This window comes from Bos grunniens, chromosome 8, assembly GCF_055505025.1.
Source record: "Bos grunniens cultivar Pamir isolate PY7600 chromosome 8, Bosgru_T2T1.0, whole genome shotgun sequence".
NCBI lineage: Eukaryota > Metazoa > Chordata > Mammalia > Artiodactyla > Bovidae > Bos > Bos grunniens.
Window position 1 is genome coordinate 98,069,472 of NC_141172.1, and position 23,593 is coordinate 98,093,064.

Consider the following 23,593-nt stretch of genomic DNA (forward strand, 5'->3'; position numbering starts at 1 on the left):
ACCTGATGGGTAGTTCAGTTCAGTTCAGTTGCTCAGTCGTGTCCGACTCTTTGCCACCCCACGAACCGCAGCACGCCAAGCCTCCCTGTCCATCATCAACTCCCGGAGTTTACCCAAACTCATGTCCATCAAGTCGGTGATGCCATACAACCATCTCATCCTCTGTCATCCCCTTCTCCTCCTGCCCTCAATCCCTCCCAGCATCAGGGTCTTTTCCAATGAATCAGCTCTTCGCATCAGGTGGCCAAAGTATTGGAATTTCAGCTTCAACATCAGTCCTTCCAATGAACACCCAGGACTGATCTCTTTTAGGATGGACTGGTTGGATCTCCTTGCAGTCCAAGGGACTCTCAAGAGTCTTCTCCAACACTACAGTTCAAAAGCATCGATTCTTCTGCACTCAGCTTTCTTTATAGTCCAACTCTCACATCCATACATGACCACTGGAAAAACCACAGCTTTGACTAGACAGACCTTTGTTGGCAAAGTAATGTCTCAGCTTTTTAATATGCTATCTAGGTTGGTCATAACTTTCCTTCCAAGGAGTAAGCGTCTTTTAATTTCATGGCTGCAATCACCATCTGCAGTGATTTTGGAGCCCAGAAAAATAAAGTCAGCCACTGTTTCCACATCTATATGCCATGAAGTGATGGGACCAGATTCCATGATCTTAGAGGCCAGAGCTATTGCTCAATATTCTGTAATGTACAGGGTAGCCCCCTACAACAAAGCATGACATAACCCAAAATATCAACAGTGCTCTTGTGAGTCCCTTGGACAGACAGCAAGGAGATCAAGTCAGTCAATCCTAAAGGAAATCAACTCTGAATAGTCACTGGAGGACTGATGCTGAAGTTGAAGCGCCAATACTTTGGCCATGTGATGCAAAGAGCCGACTCACTGGTAAAGACCCTGATGCTGGGAAAGATTGAGGGCAGGATGCGAAGGGGGCTGCAGAGGGTAAGAGGGCTGGATGGCATCGACTCAGTGGACACTGAGTTTGAGCAAGCTCTAGGAGATAGTGAAGGACAGGGAAACGTGGCGTGCTGCAGTCCATGCGGTCACAAAGAGTTGGACACGACTTGGTGACTGAACAACGAATCAACAATGCTAAGACTGAGAAACCCTGGTTAGCCCAGTGGACACACAGGTTGGAGAAAAGATTCAGTGAGATTAAATGACTTTGTCCAAGGACACTAAGATGAGTGGACCATGACTTTGTTCTTTCCAAATACCAGGAGGCCATCTGTTGGTCTTGAAGTTCCTGGGACTTCAAAGCCAGTAAGAGTACTGGAGGAACCGCCAGCTGCAGGCATGAAGCACAGGTAAGGGCGGAGGGAGCCCAGAGAGCGCAGGAATTGAGAGCAGGCCTGCAGGACTGCAAGCATCATCACCTTGACTGTGGCTTGTGTACAGGCGATCTCAGATGTTATGGTGACCTAGCTTCTAAGATGGTCATCCTCCCCCAGTTACTATGTGACAGACAAGGAAGGACAACCAAAGGCTCCCAAGGACTTGTCCAAGTGGTACTTCTAGTGAAGCACAGATTACAGGCAGCCACAGGAGGATGAAAGCTAATTTTGCTTTCCAAACTCCTGTGTGTGTGTGTGAAAGTCACTCAGTTGTGTCCAACTCTTTGAGACCCCCATGGACTATACAGTCCATGGAATTCTCCAGGCCAGAATGCTGGAGTGGGTAGCCTTTCCTTTCTCCAGGGGATCTTCCAACCCAGGTCTCCCACATTGCAGGCGGATTCTTTACCAGCTGAGCCACAAGGGAAGCCCAAGAATACTGGAGTGGGTAGCCTATCCCTTCTCCAGCAGATCTTCCAGATCCAGGAATCACACCAGGGTCTCCTGCATTGTAGGCAGATTCTTTACCAACTGAGCTATCAGGGAAGCCCTTCCAAACTTACAGTCACCTACAATTACTAAGAACTGTCAGTTTTATTTACTTTTAAAAACATCCTCTTCAATTAGACAGAATCCCCCAGATGTGTGCAGCACATGTGTGTATATACACACACATAAATATATGTCTGTGTATATGTAGGTATATGTGGAAAATCAATTTATTTTAAAATATGCAGCACTGCCAAGAAATTATACCAAGCTCTACCAATAAAAACATAATAACCTCCTGCCTCAGCTTTTTAAAATCTAAATTAAAATGCACTTTGATTATAGGAGACAATCCTCTGCACAATTCCTCTTGATGTACAGAGCATCTGACCAAAGCTGATTCAGTGGCACCAACAAAATAATGAAGGCTTTTAGCTTCTTTTTGCAGCATGAATTTGCTTTGGGAAAAGTCCAAATTTGGGGAAAGAATCATATACTCTCCTGTAGAACTTGACAGAATCTTTCCCCCAAATTAAGCATTCATCTACCAGGAGGTTCTCCTTTGCACATACACAGCCATTTCCCCCCAGGATTACCCCCCTGACGTTGCCCTTCAATTTGGAAGGGTTGCTCCCACCTGCTGCTTCTCCAAATGAATAAAATCCCATCTTGCTCAGATGAGAGTAAGTGACAGTAATTTGTATTCACACAAATTATTTTTTGCTGCTTCACTACATTATTTTAAGGAAAGTGAATTTTCATGCAAAATCATGCCATTATCAAGACATGTTTACTTCTATTTCCAATCCATCAGCATGGATCCCTTTACTATAATCCATAGCAAGAGCACTACATTAAAACATCGTACAGGTTACCATGTTCAGTAATCCACACCACAGAGTAGTCACAAAGCACTTGCAGCCTTTCGATGCTATGCACTTAATTACAGATCTTCTTTTTCTCTTATTTTGTGAACATTTTCAGACACACAAAAATTGAACTGTACAATGAACACACCTAGATTCTGTAGTTTACATTATTATTAGGGAAAGGCTTATTTGGTTACACAATTCTGGGTATATCCACACTCTGAGGATCAAAAGTAGCACTTACTGTTAGCTTACATAGAGAAATAGAAGTCTGATTCTGATATTAAAGCGTGGAAGAGATTGTTAGCCTTACCCAAGAACTCAGCAACAAAACTGTTGTCAAAATGAAGCTGCTTCTAGACTCACCGAAAAGAGAAAACATTTCCATTTCTTCCAAAGAAAATAACTTAAAGACAGAAGTCAGTTAAGCACCATAAAGAAAAATAAATGAAATGGCCTAGACACTGACAAAAACACTATGTTACAAGAAGCAACATTCGGAGGAAAAGGAGTAACTCACTACTGCGCGTGCCACCTGATGCACACTGCTCACCATCCCAAGTGCGCACAACACTGTTTCAGAAATTCTCGACTGTTCAGTGCTGATACTGCTAATTCTAGCAGAACATTCACAGGCAGTAAAAATAGTCCCCATGGACACTGTAGTGACAGAAGGCTCAAGCTGGTTGCAACTGGAAGCACATGACCTGGTAAGATATTACTGTCAGCATAGGAAAGCTCAGAACATTAAAGAATCGATTTCGATTTTCATTTTGCTTAGTTCAAGGTGAAGAAGTCATTTAAATGATTGAATCTGACCAAATGTTGAGACCACTAATAGCCATGTTATTTATATATAATGCTTTCCTCAAGGAACATAAAACAATTTAAAAACATTATTTTACTTTTCTTCACACTTGAGATAGAAGCCACGTAACATTACTCCCAATTAACTGAGGCACAAATCAATTCTATGATTTGTCTGTGGTCCCAATATGATTCAGATCCATAGCTGGGAATCAAACCCAAAGTCCTGATTACCATAAATACCAGGAATATGCTCTCAACCAGCACTAAGTAAAAGAACAGTAACTTTTACAAAATGATGCTCTGTTGGTTGAAGCTTAAAGTCTTGCTAATGATTAGTTACATGCAAAATAAAATAAAACAGAATTTGTGTCTGCCGAGGTCCATTGTACAGAGCAGCTCTCCCCAATGCTAAGGTAGATGGTCTTCTCTTCCCAGTTCCCAAAGCCAGGCCTCGAGGAGTGAGGAGTAGAAGGAAGACAGCTTTCTCTGCCAGAGTCTCCTAGCTGAGGTCACAGTCAATCTAGAAGGCTCAGTTTCCACTGGGTTCTTCTGTTGATCTTTGGTGGCATAAAAAGCTCAGCATCTAAAGGAAAGGAAAGAAACTGTAAGAGACACACTCTTTCCTGTTGGTGGGAGCTGAGGCAATCGCTCTAAGCTAAAACGAGGTGACTGGGCTTTGCACCTACAAGATGAGCTTCAGAAGCAGAGTTAATGTTCGTGTTACCCTAACAACCTCCTGGTCAGAGCAAACACGGCCTAGAGGACCTGCTCCAAAAAGAGGAATTCCACTTGAACTTCACGCAGGGGACAGGGTTGAAGAAAAACAGGCCCACTAACTGATTCAAAGGGAAAGAATATTTTGTATTTCAAATGGGAGAGTGTGGTGGTTGTAGTGATGACAAGGCTGTACACATGTATTAAATTTCATCAAACTATACACTTAAAAGATCTGTACATTTCACTGTATGTAAAATTTACCTCAATTTTAAGACTTAAAGAAAAAACTGGTGGCATGTTTTCAGTAAGTAAAGCTAACAGACAGAAAAGACTTTAAAAAATAAATAACTAGAAGAGGCAGGTGATACTTGGAGAAAATTTGTCAGATAAAACTTTCAGGCCCTCTTTCAGATACATTTATGGAGTTATTTAAGTAGGAATAATAAATAATAAGTAGAAACATGAGAAAATACGTAAAGAGGTTCTTTCTTAGTATAAATACCACGTATTAACTTATTGGCAGGAAAGAAACTATTCTGAAAGACTATGACAGCAAGCCCTGACATCTTTCATATTTCTGTGTTTGGATTTCATAGCACAAAGAAAGTCATTTCATAAAAATACTTTGAGGACTTTTATCAATTTTTCCAAGGACTTCTCTTTATCCTTTGATAGTCAAAGCAATTTTGCTATCAACCATAACAAGTCCAACTGGTCTATGATTTAAGCACTACTCTGGTAAAACGTGAATCCATTTTATGAAACGGATTCCATTTTTGCAAGACGTGGAATCAACTTGTGTGGTGCTGCATTGATGGTAAACATGAAGCAATCAGAAAATGCCCCTCAGGTCACTGCTCCCCTGTGGTGTTAGCTGGGCAGGGGCAGGCGAGGAATATTTGAGTGGCACTGATTCTGTGAGTAGCTCATCTGCCCCTTTTTGGGTTATGCTGCTGCTGCTGCTGCTGCTAAGTCGCTTCAGTCGTGTCTGACTCTGTGCCACCCCATAAACAGAAGCCCATCAGGCTCCCCCGTCCCTGGGATTCTCCAGGCAAGAACACTGGAGTGGGTTGCCATTTCCTTCTCCAATGCATGAAAGTGAAAAGTGAAAGTGAAGTCGCTCAGTCGTGTCCAACTCAGCGACCCCATGGACTGCAGTCTACCAGGCTCCTCCATCCATGGGATTTTCTAGGCAAGAGTACCGGAGTGGGGTGCCACTGCCTTCTCCGTTTTGGGTTATGAGCACTTCTCTTTTCCTACACAGTCTATACCAGTGTTCCTACACAGGGACACGGATAATACACATAATGAGCTCATGATACATAATACAAATTTGGAGGCTGCTGATAATGAGCAGCCTAAAAATTTTAAAAGTCTTCAAGGCACAGCTGGGAAATGAAAGTGCTCTTTGATAAAGCCAACTAGACCACCCTAGGGAAAGATGTGTGACTGGACTTGACCTGAAGGCCAGCATCAAGCCAGCAGTGAGGAAAACAGGGGCCAGAGACACCACACAGCCTGGATTAATTACCAAACAGCCTCTCGTCTGGGATGAACTGTGAGCATCTCAGAAATCAGTGTGTGTTTTGGGACTGACACCAGAAGCGGCCTGCCAGCCTCCAGGAAGAAGGGGACCTAGGGATACAGCAGTTAACTGTCTGGATATATGAGCTTAGCTGGTATGGAAGGTGGTAAGTATATTCCTGGTAGCAAAATATACCATTAAGGTTAAACTTGACATGGCTCTCACAAAGCCTACTTCAAATGTCATCAAAATGCTAACACAATATAGCATTTAAATGAAAAACTTTCAGAATGCTGCCTGCCACATGCCAGAAACGCAAACAGCAACTACAGCAACTTTTCGAAGCTGAAAAGAAGTTACCATGCTGGAAGGATCCACGTGAAGGGCAAACACTTTGGCACCAAACTGATCCGTCAAAAGTTTTTTTAACCAACTTTGAAAAGAAAGCCTTTAGGGTTTTTAACTTTGAGGAATATGTAACCCCCTACCCCCCAAAATAAGCAGAAACATTTTATGTATAATTCAATAGGAAATGCAGATGAAATGATAACCTTCTTTGGATCTGTTTTCAAATTATACTATCAATCCTAAGGATGACTAAAAAGGTCTGGCTCTTAAGCAAGAAATGTGAAAATGTCCCCAAGACACAATGCAAAACTGCCAAGAGCCAAAACTGATGATTCAGAAGAATTCTTAAAATGTATGTGCAAATTAGACTGTTTAGACTCAAACTTCAACTGTGATGTACCTGTATGGATGCGTATATGCCACTGCACTGACAAGTGCGCATGTCAGAACAAGTTTTTAAAAAATTATACATTTAATATCACACTGGAGCTCTCATCCCCCAACCCAGGTTCCTAACACTAAAGGATTAAACTAATTTTACTACAGATAGACTTAGAGGAAAAGTTGCAGTGACTCCCCAATCTCTCCTTATACTACTAACCTCAACACTTACAAAAATATATTTCTTCTGCTTAGTACTATAATAATTTAGAGAGAAAAATACTAACCAAGAACAGGAACTGAAGTCTTCTGTTGTTGGTAAGAGGCCATGATACTATTTGCAGTAGAATTGGGACCTAGAACCTAAGTAGAAAGTAGACTGAATCAGCAAAGATTATTTTATACTTCTGATAACTGCAAATACCTTTGCAGCAATAAGTAGCCCTCCATTTTCATTATGACATCAAACATATATGTCATTTTAATTTGACAGTTTCTCCCGTCTCCATTCAGGCCCTGATATCTCCTGTCTACCAGAAGGTAATGATGGGGGGAAAACAGAAAAGGAAAAGCTCAGTGATAAACACCTGGTCCTTTCCAAATGAGTGAGCCAAACCCTGGGGAGGGGTACAATAACAGATTATAGAATACACAGAGCATCAAACTGTACTCAAAAATTTGTGAGAATTTTTACATTAAAATAATATGTACATAAAACGGAGGAGAATGCAAACTTCACGTGTGTTCAAGGTGAACAAGAGACTTCATAGGAATCCCACGCCTGCAGGAGCCTCGGAGGGCACATGCCAGGCCCTCTGCCCTGCCATCACTCAGCTCTGGCCCGTCCCCTCCTGGCGCACGCCCAGCAGCGATCCACATGCTTAAAGCACTGCCCTGGGACCCACGGTATCCTGCACACGTGACATGACCGTGCTTTACCAACCAGAGCAAAAACACAATTTTCCTGTCATTTCCCCTAAAAGACTCCTAAACTGGTATCTTAGGCGTTAATATGATCTGAATCGATGAGATAAGGGAGGGCCTGGGGAGGCATTGTAAATTGTTAGCTTCAAAATCACAAGTTTTGAAGGTGATCACATTTCTTCTAGGAAATACCTATTATAGTAAATTCAAGTGCTTATGGGAGGCTAACTCTTAGTTGCTTTTAGAGTTTTTTCTTTTAAATGCTTTGATATCTACCTTGTCATGTAACCTTCAAAACATTCAGTGAAGTATACCAGAGAATATTATTCTCATTTATAAACGAGGAAATCAAGACCCAGTAAGCTCATGTATTTCATAAGGCTATGAGCTGACTTTCGGCCTCTGTCTCAGCTCCAAACCCACCCTTCTGTGCACTGCTTCTGAGGCTGGGACTGTGGGCCTGAGAAAACACCCCTCCTCTGACGGCTGTTATTCTTCAACAAGAGCAGCCGACGGAGGGACAGGCCGAGGCTGGATGGAGGAAGGAGATGGGCTCTGTTCCTTCGTTTGCTTGCTTCCACTCAACAGTGGCTCTTTACCCCACAGCATCTCTTCATTCCAGTTTCCATTTATTTCTATGCACTCTGAACCAGCCTCATCTGCCCCCTCAGAAATACCAGCACGAGATGGCTGCCCCTGCTTCACGGAGCTTCCAGAACCGGCTCTGCAAGGCCCACCTCCAAGCGTCTAAATTCTAAGAATCTCAAACTCTTCCTTCTGTTCTTTCATCCCTAGGGGTGAACGCTGCTGCCCACACTACTATCCCAGCGTTCCTTCTCTGCGCTCCCCTTCTGCCTTTTTGGTCCTCTAGTACTTGGTTAACCAGTTCCATTTATTAAAAGCTCTCTGATAAAATATTAGCTGTGGTTTCCGTTGTCCTTAACGGACCCCGACAGACAGACCAGCCTTTCAGAATCAAAAGCAAAACGCTGAGCAACAGACCTGAGCTGTAAGAGACTGTGCAGATATAAACAATAAATAGATGACAAAACATCAGAATTCTTGATGGGACACAAACAGCTTTAACATAATTAGTAATCATGTCATAACAACACAGAAGTGACAAGTCAAATTTACTGCCATTATCTGGGCTTCCTTTAAAGACTTCCGATCCCATCCATAAGTGTGAACAGAGAGGTGAGGGGCTAGTTCCAGTCGACCCTTAACAATTTCACTGAAGGTCAGGGGCAACCATCGGACTCCCATCTTCTCCGTGACAGAGGTTTCATGTGGAAAGAGAACTAAAAGCAAACTCAACCTAAGCCAAGGTGTACGATGAACTACACGGTCAATCACAAAATCTTCTTCCCAACAGCTGCTAAGATAATTAACTGTGGTATGGTATGTTTTAAGAAAAGGAAAATCTTTCGCTTTGACTGCCAAGACACTATGAGAGTAATAATCTGTGAAAGCGATTTTAACATGAAAAGCACATTGTGTTTTTGAGGAAAACTTACAGGTGTAGCTGAACTCTGCTGGGGGGTGAGAGTCCAAATTTCCGGAAGCGACCTTTCCATTAACTGCAGAGTATCTTCAAAGGCCTTCTGTAATTCCCTTCCTTGCTCATCAAACTCAAAGAGAAAGAGCATCTTTAAAATACGGCATATTTCATCTAGAGAGAAGAAATTTGAGAGAGTGGTTAAGTTGTAATACCAACTCCATTGCTAGAACCCTAACAGAGATTCTTTCCCAAGCAGAAAATATCTAATACCACACAATATCTTCCATATTTTCTCCTTTCTCCTCCAAAGCTAGAATAATTTAACATATCTACTACAAAAAGAAAACAAACCCATGGCAGCCCAAGCAGGAGGTTAGTGTCTCCTCAATCCCTATCCTGGTTTCAGCGATGCATGCGTGTGTGCTAGGTCACTTCAGTCGTGTCCGACTCTTTCTGACTGTATGGACTGTAGCCCACCAGGCTCCTCTGTCCATGGGGATTCTCCAGACAAAAATACCGGAGTGGGTTGCCATGCCCTCCTCCAGGAGATCTTCCCAACTCAGCGATCGAACCTGCATCTCTTACATCTCCTATATTGGCAGGCAGGTTCTTTACTATTAGCACCATCTGGGAAGCTCCCAGGGAACTTCCCAAAAGGCCAAATAGAAAAATAGATGTCTTTCTCCAGACTAATAAGACTTATTCCCAAGTCCATGATGTAGCAAGTGAAGGGGATGGACTGGATTTTAACCTTTCATCCCAGAGCAAACCTGCTTAACAGTTTAGGCTCTGTGTGGCCTTGGGTAAACTTTTTGACTTTAATGATCGTCCTTCACATCTTGGGTAGATGAATGCCAATGAGAAAGGCCTCTGGGCTGAGAAGTTTTGTTTTACAAATGTGCCCAGAAGTGATGTGTTTACTAGGGTTTTTATGTTGGCAAGAATCATCAGTATTGAAACTATACCTTTCAATTTCTCAGTCCCCTGCACCACTTCACTCAATGCCTCCAAAAGGGCCACATCCTCCAGTGGACTCCCCTCCTTGAGGCTGTGCTTCTTCCGCTCCGCTTTGCGCCGATTCTTAGATGACCGCCTGTTAGAAATTAGAGATGTTTTAAGTCTTTCCCATTAAAATCTGAACAAGACAAGGATGCCCACTCCCAGTACTTCTCTTCAACGCAGTACTGGAAGTCCTAGCCACAGCAATCAGAAAAGAAAAAGAAATGAAAGGTCATTAGGAATTGTCATTAGATAGGGATGATACTACATTTGGAAAACCCTAAGGACTCCACTGGTGAGAGAAGCAAGGTCCGCTGCTGTAAAGAGCACTACTGCGCAGGAACCTGGGATGTCAGGTCCATGAGTCAGGGCAAACTGGAAGTGGTCAAACAGGAGATGGCAGGAGTGAACACTGACATTCCAGGAATCAGCGAACTGAAATGGACTGGAACGGGTGAATTTAACTCAGACGACCATTATATCTACTACCGAGGGCAGGAATCCCTCAGAACAAATGGAGTAGCCATCATGATCAACAAAAGAGTTCGAAATGCAGTACTTGGATGCAATCTCAAAAAAAACAGAATGATCTCTGTTCGTTTCCAAGGCAAACCATTCAATATCACGGTAATCCAAGTCTATGCCCCAACCAGTAACGCTGAAGAAGCTGAAGTTGAACAGTTTTATGAAGACTTACAAGACCTTTTAGAACTACCACCCAAAAAAGATGTCCTTTTCATTATAGGGGACTGGAATGCAAAAGTAGGAAGTCAAGAAACACCTGGAGTAACAGGCAAATTTGGCCTTGGAATACGAAATGAAGCAGGGCAAAGACTAATACAGTTTTGCCAAGAAAATGCTCAGGTCATAGCAAACACCCTCATCCAACAAAACAAGAGAAGACTCTACACATGGACATCACCAGATGGTCAACACCGAAATCAGACTGATTATATTCTTTGTAGCCAAAGATGGAGAAGCTCTATACAGTCAAAAAAACAAGACCAGGAGCTGACTGTGGCTCAGATCATGAACTACTTATTACCAAATTCAGACTTAAACTGAAGAAAGTAGGGAAAACCACTAGACCATTCAGGTATGACCTAAATCAAATCCCTTACGATTATACAGTGGAAGTGAGAAATAGATTTAAGGGCCTAGATCTGATTTAGAGTGCCTGATGAACTATGGAATGAGGTTCGTGACATTGTACAGGAGACAGGGATCAAGACCATCCCCATGGAAAAGAAATGCAAAAAAGCAAAATGGCTGTCTGGGGAGGCCTTACAAATAGCTGTGAAAAGAAGAGAAGTGAAAAGCAAAGGAGAAAAGGAAAGATATAAGCATCTGAATGCAGAGTTCCAAAGAATAGCAAGAAGAGATAAGAAAGCCTTCCTCAGCGATCAATGCAAAGAAATAGAGGAAAACAACAGAATGGGAAAGACTAGAGATCTCTTCGAGAAAATTAAAGATACCAAGGGAACATTTCATGCAAAGACGGGCTCGATAAAGGACAGAAATGGTATGGACCTAACAGAAGCAGAAGATATTAAGAAGAGGTGGCAAGTATATACAGAAGAACTGTACAAAAAAGATCACGACCCAGATAATCACGATGGTGTGATCACTGACCTACAGCCAGACATCCTGGAATGTGAAGTCAAGTGAGCCTTAGAAAGCATCACTACGAACAAAGCTAGTGGAAGTGATGGAATTCCAGTTGAGCTATTCCAAATCCTGAAAGATGATGCTGTGAAAGTGTTGCACTCAATATGCCAGCAAATTTGGAAAACTCAGCAGTGGCCACAGGACTGGAAAAGGTCAGTTTTCATTCTAATCCCAAAGAAAGGCAATGCCAGAGAATGCTCAAACTATCGCACAATTGCACTCATCTCACACGCTAGTAAAGTAATGCTCAAAATTCTCCAAGCCAGGCTTCAGCAATACGTGAACCGTGAACTTCCAGATGTTCAAGCTGGTTTTACAAAAGGCAGAGGAACCAGAGATCAAATTGCCAACATCTGCTGGATCATTGAAAAAGCAAGAGAGTTCCAGAAAAACATCTATTTCTGCTTTACGGACTATGCCAAAGCCTTTGACTGTGTGGATCACAATAAACTGTGGGAAATTCTGAAAGAGATGGGCATACCAGACCACCTGACCTGCCTCTTGAGAAATCTGTATGCATGTCAGGAAGCAAAAGTTAGAACTGGACATGGAACAACAGACTGGTTCCAAATAGGAAAAGGAGTACGTCAAGGCTGTATATTGTCATCCTGCTTATTTAACTTATATGCAGAGTACATCATGAGAAACACTGGACTGGAAGAAACACAAGCTGGAATCAAGATTGCTGGGAGAAATATCAATAACCTCAGATATGCAGATGACACCACCCTTATGGCAGAAAATGAAGAGGAACTAAAAAGCCTCTTGATGAAGGTGAAAGAGGAGAGTGAAAAAGTTGGCTTTTAAAGCTCAACATTCAGAAAACGAAGATCATGGCATCTGGTCCCATCACTTCATGGGAAATAGATGGGCAAACAGTGGAAACAGTGGCTGACTTTATTTTTGGGGGCTCCAAAATCACTGCAGATGGTGACTGCAGCCATGAAATTAAAAGACGCTTACTCCTTGGAAGAAAAGTTATGACCAACCTAGATAGCATATTCAAAAGCAGAGACATTACTTTGCCAACAAAGGTTCGTCTAGTCAAGGCTATGGTTTTTCCTGTGGTCATGTATGGATGTGAGAGTTGGACTGTGAAGAAAGCTGAAAGAGTGCTGAAGAATTGATGCTTTTGAACTGTGGTGTTGGAGAAGACTCGAGAGTCCCTTGGACTGCAAGGAGATCCAACCAGTCCATTCTGAAGGAGATCAGCCCTGGGATTTCTTTGGAAGGAATGATGCTAAAGCTGAAACTCCAGTACTTTGGCCACCTCATGCAAAGAGTTGACTCACTGGAAAAGACTCTGATGCTGGGAGGGATTGGGGACAGGAGGAGAAGGGGACGACAGAGGATGAGATGGCTGGATGGCATCAGTGACTTGATGGACGTGAGTCTGAGTGAACTCCAGGAGTTGGTGATGGACAGGGAGGCCTGGCGTGCTGCGATTCATTGGGTCGCAAAGAGTCAGACATAACTGAGAGACCGAACTGAACTGAAGGACTCCACATAAAAACTTCTAGATCTGATAAATGAATTCAGCAAAATAGCAAGATAAAAGAATGACATCAGAAATTGGTTGTATTTCTTTACAATAGCAATGAAATATCAGAAAAGAAATGTAAAAAAACAATAGTTTTCAACATCACAGTCCCCAAGACAAAATACTTATGAATAAACCTGATTAAGGAGATTAAAGACTCATACACTGAGAACTATAAAACATTAAGAAAGGAAACTGAAGATGATTCAAAGATATGGAAAGAAATCCCATGTTCTTGGACTATAAGAATTAACATTGTTAAAATGGCCATATTAGTCAAAGCAATCTACTGATGTAATGCAATCCCTATCAAATGACCCATGACAGTTTCACAGAACTAGAACAAATAATCTCCAAATTCTATGGAACCATAGGTGACCCAGAACTGCTAAAGCAATTCCGAAGAAAAAGAATAAAGCAGGAGGCATAGCCTTCCCAGACTTCAGACACACTCCAGAGCTACAGGAATCAAAACAGCACGGCACTGGCACACAAACAGACATGTGGCTCAGTGGAGCAGGAGAGCGAGCCGAGGAAGAAACCTACACACCTACTACCAGTTAGTCTTCTACAAGAGACTCAGGAATATAAAACGGGAACAAGCCTCTTCAGCAACTGGTGTTGGAAAAGCTGGACAGCCACATGTAAACAGATGCAGTTAAAACATACCCTCTCACTGTACACAGAAATAACCTCAAAATGGCTTAAAGACCTAAACATAATTAAGACAGGACACCATAGGCAAAACATTCTATGACATAAATTGTACCAGTGCTTTCTTAGGTCAGTCTCCCAAGGCAATAGAAATAAAAACAAAAGTAAACAAACTTACAAGCTTTTGCACAGCAAAGGAAACCATAAAAAAAAAAAGAAAACGATCTACGGAATGGGAGAAAAATGTTTGCAGATGATGCAGTAGATAAGGGTTTAATTTCCAAAACACACAAACAGCTCATACTACTCAACAAAAAAACCCAAACAACCCCATCAAAAAATGGGCTAAAGATCTTAATAGACATTTCTCCAAAAAAAAACATACAGATAGATGGCCACCAGGCATGTGAAAAGATGCTCATCACTAATTATTACAGAAATGCAAATCAAAACTACAGTGAGGTACCACTTGACACCAGTCAAAACGGTCATCATTAATAAGTCTACAAACAACAAATGCTGAAGAGGGTATGCTGAAAAGGGAACCCTCCTGTACTCTTGGTGGGAATGTAAGTTTGTACAGCCACTATGGAAACAGTATGGCGGTCCCTCAGAAAACTAAAAAGAGAATTACAATATGATCCAGCAATCCCACTCCTGGGCATATCCTGGAGAAAACTCTAACCCAAAAGACATATGCACCCCTATGTCCATAGCAACACTACTCACAACAGCCCCAAGACATAAACAACCTAAAGATCCACTGACAGATGACTTGATAAAGAAGACGTGGTACATACATACAATGGAATACTACTCAGACATAAAAAGAATGAAACAATGCCACGTGCAGTATCATGGATGCAAATGGGATTATCAAATTAAGTGAAGTAAGTCAGAAAGAGAAAGAACTAGGGTGTCATGTATACACGGAATCTAACATACAGCACAAATGAACCTATGAAACAGACTCACAGACAGAGAACAGACTTGTGGGTGCCAAGGGGAGGAGAGGGAGAGGGAGACGCATGGACTGTGGGTTTGGGGTTGGTAGATGCAAAGTACTACACTGGAATGGATAAACAACACCCTACTGTATAGCACAGGGAACTATATTCGATATTCTATGATAAACCACAATGGAAGAAAAGAGAAACAAAGAATGCATGTATGTGTATAACTGAATCACTGTGCTGTGCAGCTGAGATCGTCACAACATTGTCAATCATGCCTCAATAAAGAAAAAGAGGACTCTCCTTGTGCTCAGCAGATTAAAGTGAATGTAGCAATAACTATGGTCACCAACTTTTGGGGAAACCAGGGTATATACAGATGGTGCTTGTATTTTGGGGAAAATGGTGAAGGTGTTAAAATGATACGTGAAATTCAACTGGTAGCGAAAAGGCAGGAAATAATAAGGAAAGCCCTAAAAAGTGATGCCTGGCCTTGAAGTTTTGATTAAGATGCAGGATACAGGAAGCTTGGGGCTGGTGCACTGGGATGACCCAGAGGGATGGTATGGGGAGGGAGGAGGGAGGGGGGTTCAGGATGGGGAACACGTGTACACCCGTGGCGGATGCATGTTGATGTATGGCAAAACCAATACAATATTGTAAAGTAAAAAAATAAAAATAAAAAAAAATAAGATACAGAATAAAATGAGATTACATCTGATAATCACAGCTGGAACAATGAGAACAATCAGCTTCAATTTTGTAGTAAAAAGCAAATAAATTTAAAGGCAACAAAATTAAATTTAAGTAAGAAGACAGACATATCAGATTGGAATTTGAATATCATAAAATGTATAAATGAACCCCACATTCTTTCCTGCCTCAGAGGTCTTTAATTATGCCATTTGTTTCATCTGGGACCCTCACCCCAACTCCCAAAAGCCCAGTCTGGGTGGCTTTCCTGCAGTTTCTGTTTATCCCACCGAATCCCACAGATGTCCACTCTAAATTCCTAAAACACCATTTGGTTTAAATATATCATCATGCATTGTTTTCTGTTTCCCAAGTAAGTCTACAAATTCTTATTAATTCACATCTCCTTAAAAGGTTTCTGTAATATCCAGTGCAGCTAGTTCAGTAAACACTTCTGACCAATTGAACTTTGAAGAAGTGTGAACTCGCTTTGCTTTATAATCTTTCTAGTTTTTCAGTGCCTACACATTACGTATAGTCACTTAATATTTGTTAAATGAATAAAATCAGATGTTAAATATAAACTGAGTACCCAGTGTAAGTGCCGTTATTAGCAACGGGCAAACACACAGGCCACGAAGCTGCAGCAGAAAACACCTGAAGTCAAGTCTGATCTCTCAGACACGCTGGGAAGGTCCTTACACAACTTCCACAGTCCTCCCCCTCCTGCTGCACTGTCCTGGCGGAAAACTGACCTCTTCACTCCCCTTTCTCCACATCCTCAGGGAACGGTCAGCGTGCTGAATGCACATGATACGTACGCTGATATCCTAGAGTTACTGTGAGAGTATCTGCCACTCAAGTTACTGCCACTCATGACACTGCTGGTTTCAGAGAAAAGATCTGACTCTGGACCGTGGGGTGCTTCATCATCTAGAAAAGAAGAACCAGACACGGAATTGAAAACTCCCTGCAGATAAGGTTCACCTTCAGCAGGGTAAATGAACCCTAGTTCTCCAGGTCACCTCTAATGAGGTAGGAAAACCAGTACAGAGCTGATCTAAAATAGGGCACAAATGTGTACAAGTGAGTCACTAGACTGGCACAACGCTGTACATCAGCTATTCTTCAGTAAAAAAAGGAGGTGCTCTCCTTGTGCTCAACAGACTGAAATCAAGGTAGCAGTAACTACTAGTCACCAGTAGATATGAAATACAATTTTACTACTGTAAGCTAGCACTTTACCAAACGTCTTTATTCTTTTCTTAAAGCAAAGGAACTTCTGGAGATGAGGGGATTCATTCTGTAAATACCACAGTCAGTTCCCCTGGCTGGGTGAGTGGGGAGCGTTTGGTAGACCAGTACCCATGACAAAGACACACACACGCCCTTCACAGAGGCCTCAGACTTCCACTTGGCACAGTAACCTCACTGCAGGAGGCACAGGAAGCGGCTAATAAGACCAAGTGTAACGCTGCCCCCAGCACCCCCCCGAGCTGCACTGCCTCCAGGCAGGCACTCACCCAGGCTCACGGGCTGGGCCTGCTCCTTCAGCTCTCGTACCACCAGCAGACGTTTCTTATGGCGACTGAATGTGGCTGTCTGAGAGTCCAGAAACGCCATATAATTTTTCTGGGCTGAGGGTGCAGATGGAAAATAATTTAAACATGTTTAAGCAAAGGGAAAAAACTAGAGTGAGGGGTTAGCAAGGGAGTTGGAGCTTAATGAAAAGAAAACAAGTTATCAAGTTTTTCAAGTAAGATTTTTTTCTTTAAATTTAACAGAGAATTAACCAACAATGCTTTTGGAGAATGAACTAGAGATTGAGGTACAAGATCTTAAAGTTCATCAACATCATCCTAGAAAACACTCTACCACTAAACTTGTAAAATCACCTGAATAAGAGTCTTTAATATCTAACGCAAGAGAGGACTGGCAAATAAAAGGAGTGTACAGGAAGCTGTTAACAAAAATAGGAAGAAAGTCATGAAATGCTTCCTAAACCTATAAGTATTCGGTCTTTGCTGATGAATAGTCAGCATTTTTCTAGGTTCTCGTTAGTGGAAAAAAATTCAAGTAAGAGTGAGCTAGAAGGATTGTTACAGGGCCCAGGAGGATGCTTCCAGGACCCAGGCAGGAGTACGTAAAGAGAATGATACACAGAGAACTCTCCCAGTTTTAAGCTGGACAGGGTAGTAGAGAGCAGACAGGGTAAGAATGTGAATGCATGTTAATGTCAGAAAGGCTAGACATTACTTACAGGGTAGACTGTGCAGGGCTTAAAAGCAACCTCTACTCCCAAAGATGTCTATACGTCAAACTGACATCCTACTCTTCTTACACTTTGCATTTAAGGAATTACAGTGTACACTAGAGTATTCTAGAACTGATTAACATTAATCTGTTATTGATTAACCTTCTGCAAAGGTCCTTTTCATTTTTATTATTTTTTTGGACATGCCGTGCAGCATACAGGATCTTAAGTTGCCCGACAAGGGATTGAGCCTGTGCCCCCAGAACTGGAAGCTGTCTTAACCACAAGGCCATAGGAAAAGCCCTTCTTTTTATTGTAAAAAAAATTTTTATTTTGAAAGTTCAAACCTATTAAAAGTTGCAACAGTTCAATGAATACACACACATACTTCACTTAGATTTATCAATTATTAATATTATTCTATATTTTTGGCTTCCTCTGTTTCTCTCTCCACTCTCTCTCACACACACATAATTATTTTTGTGGAACCCTTTGAGAGGAAGTTACAATCCTTCCCTCCTAAATATTTTAGCATTTCTCTCTTAAGAATCAGGATATTATGTATATAATCACAATATAATTATTAAATGCAGAAAATTAACCATTTGATATGATATTATCTAACAGTTCATATGCAAGTTTACCAACTATTCCCCAATGCAAAAATTTTTAATTGTATCTTACCCACAGGTTTTTAACATTCAAATATTTCATGTGTGACTATTTAACATCATCGTTGCTATTGTTTAGACACTAAGTCTGTCCAACTCTTCATGACTCCACGGACTGTAGCCTCCCAGGCTCCTCGATCCATGGGATTTCCCAGGCAAGAATACTGGAATGGGCTGTCATTTTTCTTCTCTAGGGGGATCTTCCCGACCCAGGGATCAAACCCATGTCTTCTGTAACGGCAGGCAAATTCTTTACCACTGGAACCCCATTTAACATAGCACATTTAAAAACCGTGGTCAGAACTCAATGATCTCACCCAGGGGAGAACTCTGGCTGACTCAATAAAATGCGTTCGTTCATCACTGACATGATTAAAGGATGTAACAGCAAAGATAGTCCTCTCCCGTCTCCCTCTCCCCCCAATCTTGATATTTCCAAATTAGGGATTCTTTCTAAAATACAACCCTCACCTTCTAGAATGGAAGGCTTTATGTTGGTTTCTATAATATCTGGTCTGTTATACTTGTGTACCTAAAAGGAAAAATAAGATAATTTTAGGCAGGAAAACTTCAAGTCACTGGAAAGTTAAGATGCTGGGGAATGGATCACTTTCAGAGGTGACCAGGATATTTTCCGGAGGAACAGGCCTACAAGGTGGTCAAAGAAAACCCAAATCGTTCCAGTAAAAATCAGTAACATTTCACGTTTAGAGGACTAATTCCACACCTCAAGAATAAATTATTTAAATGATTTAAAAAGCACTGCTTATCCTTCGACCAGAACCTGAACTACTTCTACCAAACCTCGGAAGCCTCAGAAGACCAGGGACTCCGGCTGACACTGTGCCCCCCATGCAGGCTCTCATTCTGCTGAGCACTCAGGCAGGGAGGAGTTCTGACGGCCTCTTACCAGTCTCAGAGCTTCTTCCCAGGCAGCTCCTTCTAACAGCACGAGCACAGCTTCTTCATGGTCCTGACAAGGGAACATTAAGGAAGATAACAGGTTAATGGGGCAAGCATGTCAGATGCCACCGTATCAAACTGCAAAAGTGCCCAAAGAGCTGCCTCTCTTGTTCACAATCCCAGTTCTCAGCATAGGGTCTGGCCTAGAGCGGATGCTTGATAGATGCTGATGCAAAAGACAAATGAGTGTCAATTCTTGAAATGACCACAAAACACAAGGTGAACATCATCTCTCTACATCCCTGAGCACTGAAACCACGAGAGAGACTGTTAGAAATGCCCATTTCCCCAGCTGCACCTCCAAGTCTGATTCAGGAGATTTAGGTGGGCTCCTGAATTAACAAGACCACACTTTGAAAAAAGGGTAGCCTAGAACTGTAACCTTCTAAACCTTTTTTTTTTTAATGCTTATTTTTTTCTCCTTGTATTTCAAACAACTTCAAACCTATAAAAAACTGAAATTAGTAGACATGTATATCCTACAGTCTTTAAGCCATTTGTGATGCTTACATACTTACCACTAAGAACTTTTGATTATGTACCCTAATATATAATTACGTTCTTAAAAAGCACATAAAACAAAACACGTTTTTAAAAGATGAAATAAGAGATAACTGGCTGGATTTCTTCAAGTAATCTCTATCATAAAAAAGGTGTGTATAAACTAGATAAAAAGGGATTTAAAGAACATAAGATAATGAATGCAATACATAGACCCAGGAGGAATCTAATTGTATCGATCTACTATAAACAACTTCGGAATATTGAGGGAACTTAACTTTTCATTATTGGATAAATTAAAATGTGTCAACACGGAGAGAGGAAGATTATAGCAAAACAAACCAAATTTACAAACAGTATACTTTCATTTTGGTGAAAAAGTACATCTGTGTGTAGTGTGTCTGTGCGTGCATGCATGTGCGTGCCTGTGTATGGGGGTGAGTAGGGAAGACAGAGAGGAGAGAGGAAACTCTAGAAAGAAACAGTCACACAGAGTCGGACACGACTGACGCGACTTAGCATGCATGCTCAAACTACCGCACAATTGCACTCATCTCACACGCTAGTAAAGTAATGCTCAAAATTCTCCAAGCCAGGCTTCAGCAATACGTGAACCGTGAACTTCCAGATGTTCAAGCTGGTTTTACAAAAGGCAGAGGAACCAGAGATCAAATTGCCAACATCCGCTGGATCATCGAAAAAGCAAGAGAGTTCCAGAAAAACATCTATTTCTGCTTTATTGACTATGCCAAAGCCTTTGACTGTGTGGATCACAATAAACTGTGGAAAATTCTGAAAGAGATGGGAATACCAGACCACCTGACCTGCCTCTTGAGAATCCTATATGCAGATCAGGAAGCAACAGGTAGAACTGGACATGGAACAGACTGGTTCCAAATAGGAAAAGGAGTTCGTCAAGGCTGTATATTGTCACCCTGCTTATTTAACTTATATGCAGAGTACATTATGAGAAATGCTGGGCTGGAAGAAGCACAAGCTGGAATCAAGATTGCTGGGAGAAATATCAATAACCTCAGATATGCAGATGACACCACCCTTATGGCAGAAAGTGAAGAGGAACTCAAAAGCCTCTTGATGAAGGTGAAAGAGGAGAGTGAAAAAGTTGGCTTAAAGCTCAACATTCAGAAAACGAAGATCATGACATCTGGTCCCATCACTTCATGGGAAATAGATGGGGAAACAGTGGAAACAGTGTCAGACTTTATTTTTGGGGGGCTCCAAAATCACTGCAGATGGTGACTGCAGCCATGAAATTAAAAGACGCTAACTCCTTGGAAGGAAAGTTATGACCAACCTAGATAGCATATTCAAAAGCAGAGACATTACTTTGCCAACAAAGGTCCATCTAGTCAAGGCTATGGTTTTTCCAGTAGTCATATATGGATGTGAGAGTTGGACTGTGAAGAAAGCTAAGCGCCGAAGAATTGATGCTTTTGAACTGTGGTGTTGGAGAAAACTCTTGAGAGTCCCTTGGACTGCAAGGAGATCCAACCAGATCCATTCTGAAGGAGATCAGCCCTGGGATTTCTTTGGAAGGAATGATGCTAAAGCTGAAACTCCAGTACTCTGGCCACCTCATGCGAAGAGTTGACTCATTGGAAAAGACTCTGATGCTGGGAGGGATTGGGGGCAGGAGGAGAAGGGGACGACAGAGGATGAGATGGCTGGATGGCATCAGTGACTTGATGGACGTGAGTCTGAGTGACTCCGGGAGTTGGTGATGGATAGGGAGGCCTGGCGTGCTGCAGTCCATGGGGTCACACAGAGTTGGACACGACTGAGTGACTGAACTGAACTGAACTGATGCATGAGTGGTAGGAATGAGGTGTTTTTATTTTCTTGTATTTGCTTTTAGTATTTTAAATAATCTATATACGTATATACTACTTTAAATAAGTTACTTTTAACTAAGAACCCAGACCCCAAAGGATCATTTCAGGCCTATACCATATGTCCCAAAGAAACACAGTATATGTGTTTTGCTTGACCGGCAATGTGTGTGTGTGTTATTGACATAAAATTCATATATTAATAACATACAATGAATAATTTTAAAGTGTATAATTTTAAATATACGCTTATATTTAAAGTGTATACACACTATATCACAATGTTGTGTAATCACAAGCTCTCCCTACTTTCAAAATTTTTTTTCCATTACATAAATACACTTCATATCCATTAACCAATCCCGCCGTATTTTCCACTCCTCTCACCCCCTGGTAACTTCTAATCTGCTTTTTGTCTCTCTGGATTTGCATAGTCTGGATATATTATATAAAAGGAGCCATATAATAGGTGACTTTTTGTGCCTGACTTCTTTTATTAAGCACATGTTTTAAAGATTCATCAGTTCTTTGTTCCTTTTTCCTCCCCTTTTTTGACTATAGCAAAATTCAATATAATATGTACCCTTTTAGCCATGTAATGTATAGTTCAAGGGCGTCAAGCAAATTCACATTGTTGTGAAACCACCACTACTATCAATTTCCAAAACTTTTATCTTGCACAAAGGAAATTTTATATCCATGAAACAATAAATCCCCTCTCCCCCTACCCCCCACGTTCAGCAACCATCGTTCTACTGTGTCTCTATGAATCTGACTACTCTAGGTACCTCACGTAAGTAGAATTATACAATATTTGTCCTTTTATATCTAATTTATTTCATTCAGCATAATCTTTTCAAGTTTTATCTAAGCTGTAGCATGCACCAATTTTTCATTATTTTTTGACTGAATAATATTCCTTCCTATGTGTGTATGTGTTCAGTTCAGTCATTCAGTCGTGTCCGACTTTTTGCAACCCCTTGAACCACTGCATGTCAGGCCTCCCTGTCCATCACCAACTCCCGGAGTCCACCCAAACTCATGTCCACTGAGTCGCTGATGCCATCCAACCATCTCATCCTCTGTCGTCCCCTTCTCCTGCCCTCAATCTTTCCCAGCATTAGGGTCTTTTCCAATGAGTCAGCTCTTCACATTAGGTGGCCAAAGTATTGGAGTTTTAGCTTCAGCATCAGTCTTTCCAATGAACACCCAGGACTGATCTCCTTTAGAATGGACTGGTTGGATCTCCTTGCAGTCTGAGGGACTCTCAAGAGTCTTCTCCAATACCACAGTTCAAAAGAACCAAATCTTCAGCACTCAGCTTTCTTTATAGTCCAACTCTCACATCCATACATGACTACTGGAAAAACCACAGCCTTGACTAGATGGACCTTTGTTGGCAAAATAATGTCTCCGTTTTTTAATATCCTGTCTAAGTTGGTCATAACTTTCCTTCCAAGGAGTAAGCGTCTTTTAATTTCATGGCTGCAGTCACCATCTGCAGTGATTTTGGAGGCCAGAAAAATAAAGTAAGCCACTGTTTCCCCATCTATTTGCCACGAAGTGATGGGACCAGATGCCATGATCTTAGTTTTCTGAATGCTGAGCTTTAAGCCAACTTTTTCACTCTCCTCTTTCAGTTTCATCAAGAGGCTCTTTAGTTCCTCTTCACTTTCTGCCATAAGGGTGGTGTTATCTGCATATCTGAGATTATTGATATTTCTCCCAGAAATCCTGATTCCAGCTTGTGCTTCCTCCAGCCCAGCGTTTCTCATGATGTACTCTGCATAGAAGTTAAATAAGCAGGGTGACAGTATATAGCCTTGACGTACTCCTTTTCCTATTTGGAACCAGTCTGTTGTTCCATGTCCAGTTCTAACTGTTGCTTCCTGACCTGCATACAGATTTCTCAAGAGGCAGGTCAGGTGGTC

The 23,593-nt window shown here is 41.6% G+C and overlaps 1 protein-coding gene across 2 annotated transcripts in view; it reads right to left on the reverse strand.

Annotated features, from left to right (window-relative positions):
• Positions 1-2,612: 2,612 nt before the first annotated feature.
• The window catches only part of ELP1 (elongator acetyltransferase complex subunit 1), a 62,684-nt gene continuing 41,703 nt past the window's right edge, over positions 2,613-23,593 (reverse strand). The window contains exons 30-37 of one of the 2 annotated variants that reach the window (XM_086315827.1): positions 19,259-19,321; positions 18,820-18,880; positions 16,947-17,060; positions 16,245-16,356; positions 9,882-10,009; positions 8,933-9,087; positions 6,779-6,854; positions 2,613-4,103 (exon numbers count right to left, since the gene is read on the reverse strand). In XM_086315827.1, the coding sequence (XP_086171953.1) occupies positions 4,036-4,103; positions 6,779-6,854; positions 8,933-9,087; positions 9,882-10,009; positions 16,245-16,356; positions 16,947-17,060; positions 18,820-18,880; positions 19,259-19,321 (777 nt within the window). In that variant the 3' untranslated portion in view covers positions 2,613-4,035. Of the gene's footprint in view, positions 4,104-6,778; positions 6,855-8,932; positions 9,088-9,881; positions 10,010-16,244; positions 16,357-16,946; positions 17,061-18,819; positions 18,881-19,258; positions 19,322-23,593 lie in introns of those variants that run through there. The other variant, XR_015132083.1, reaches the window with a different exon arrangement.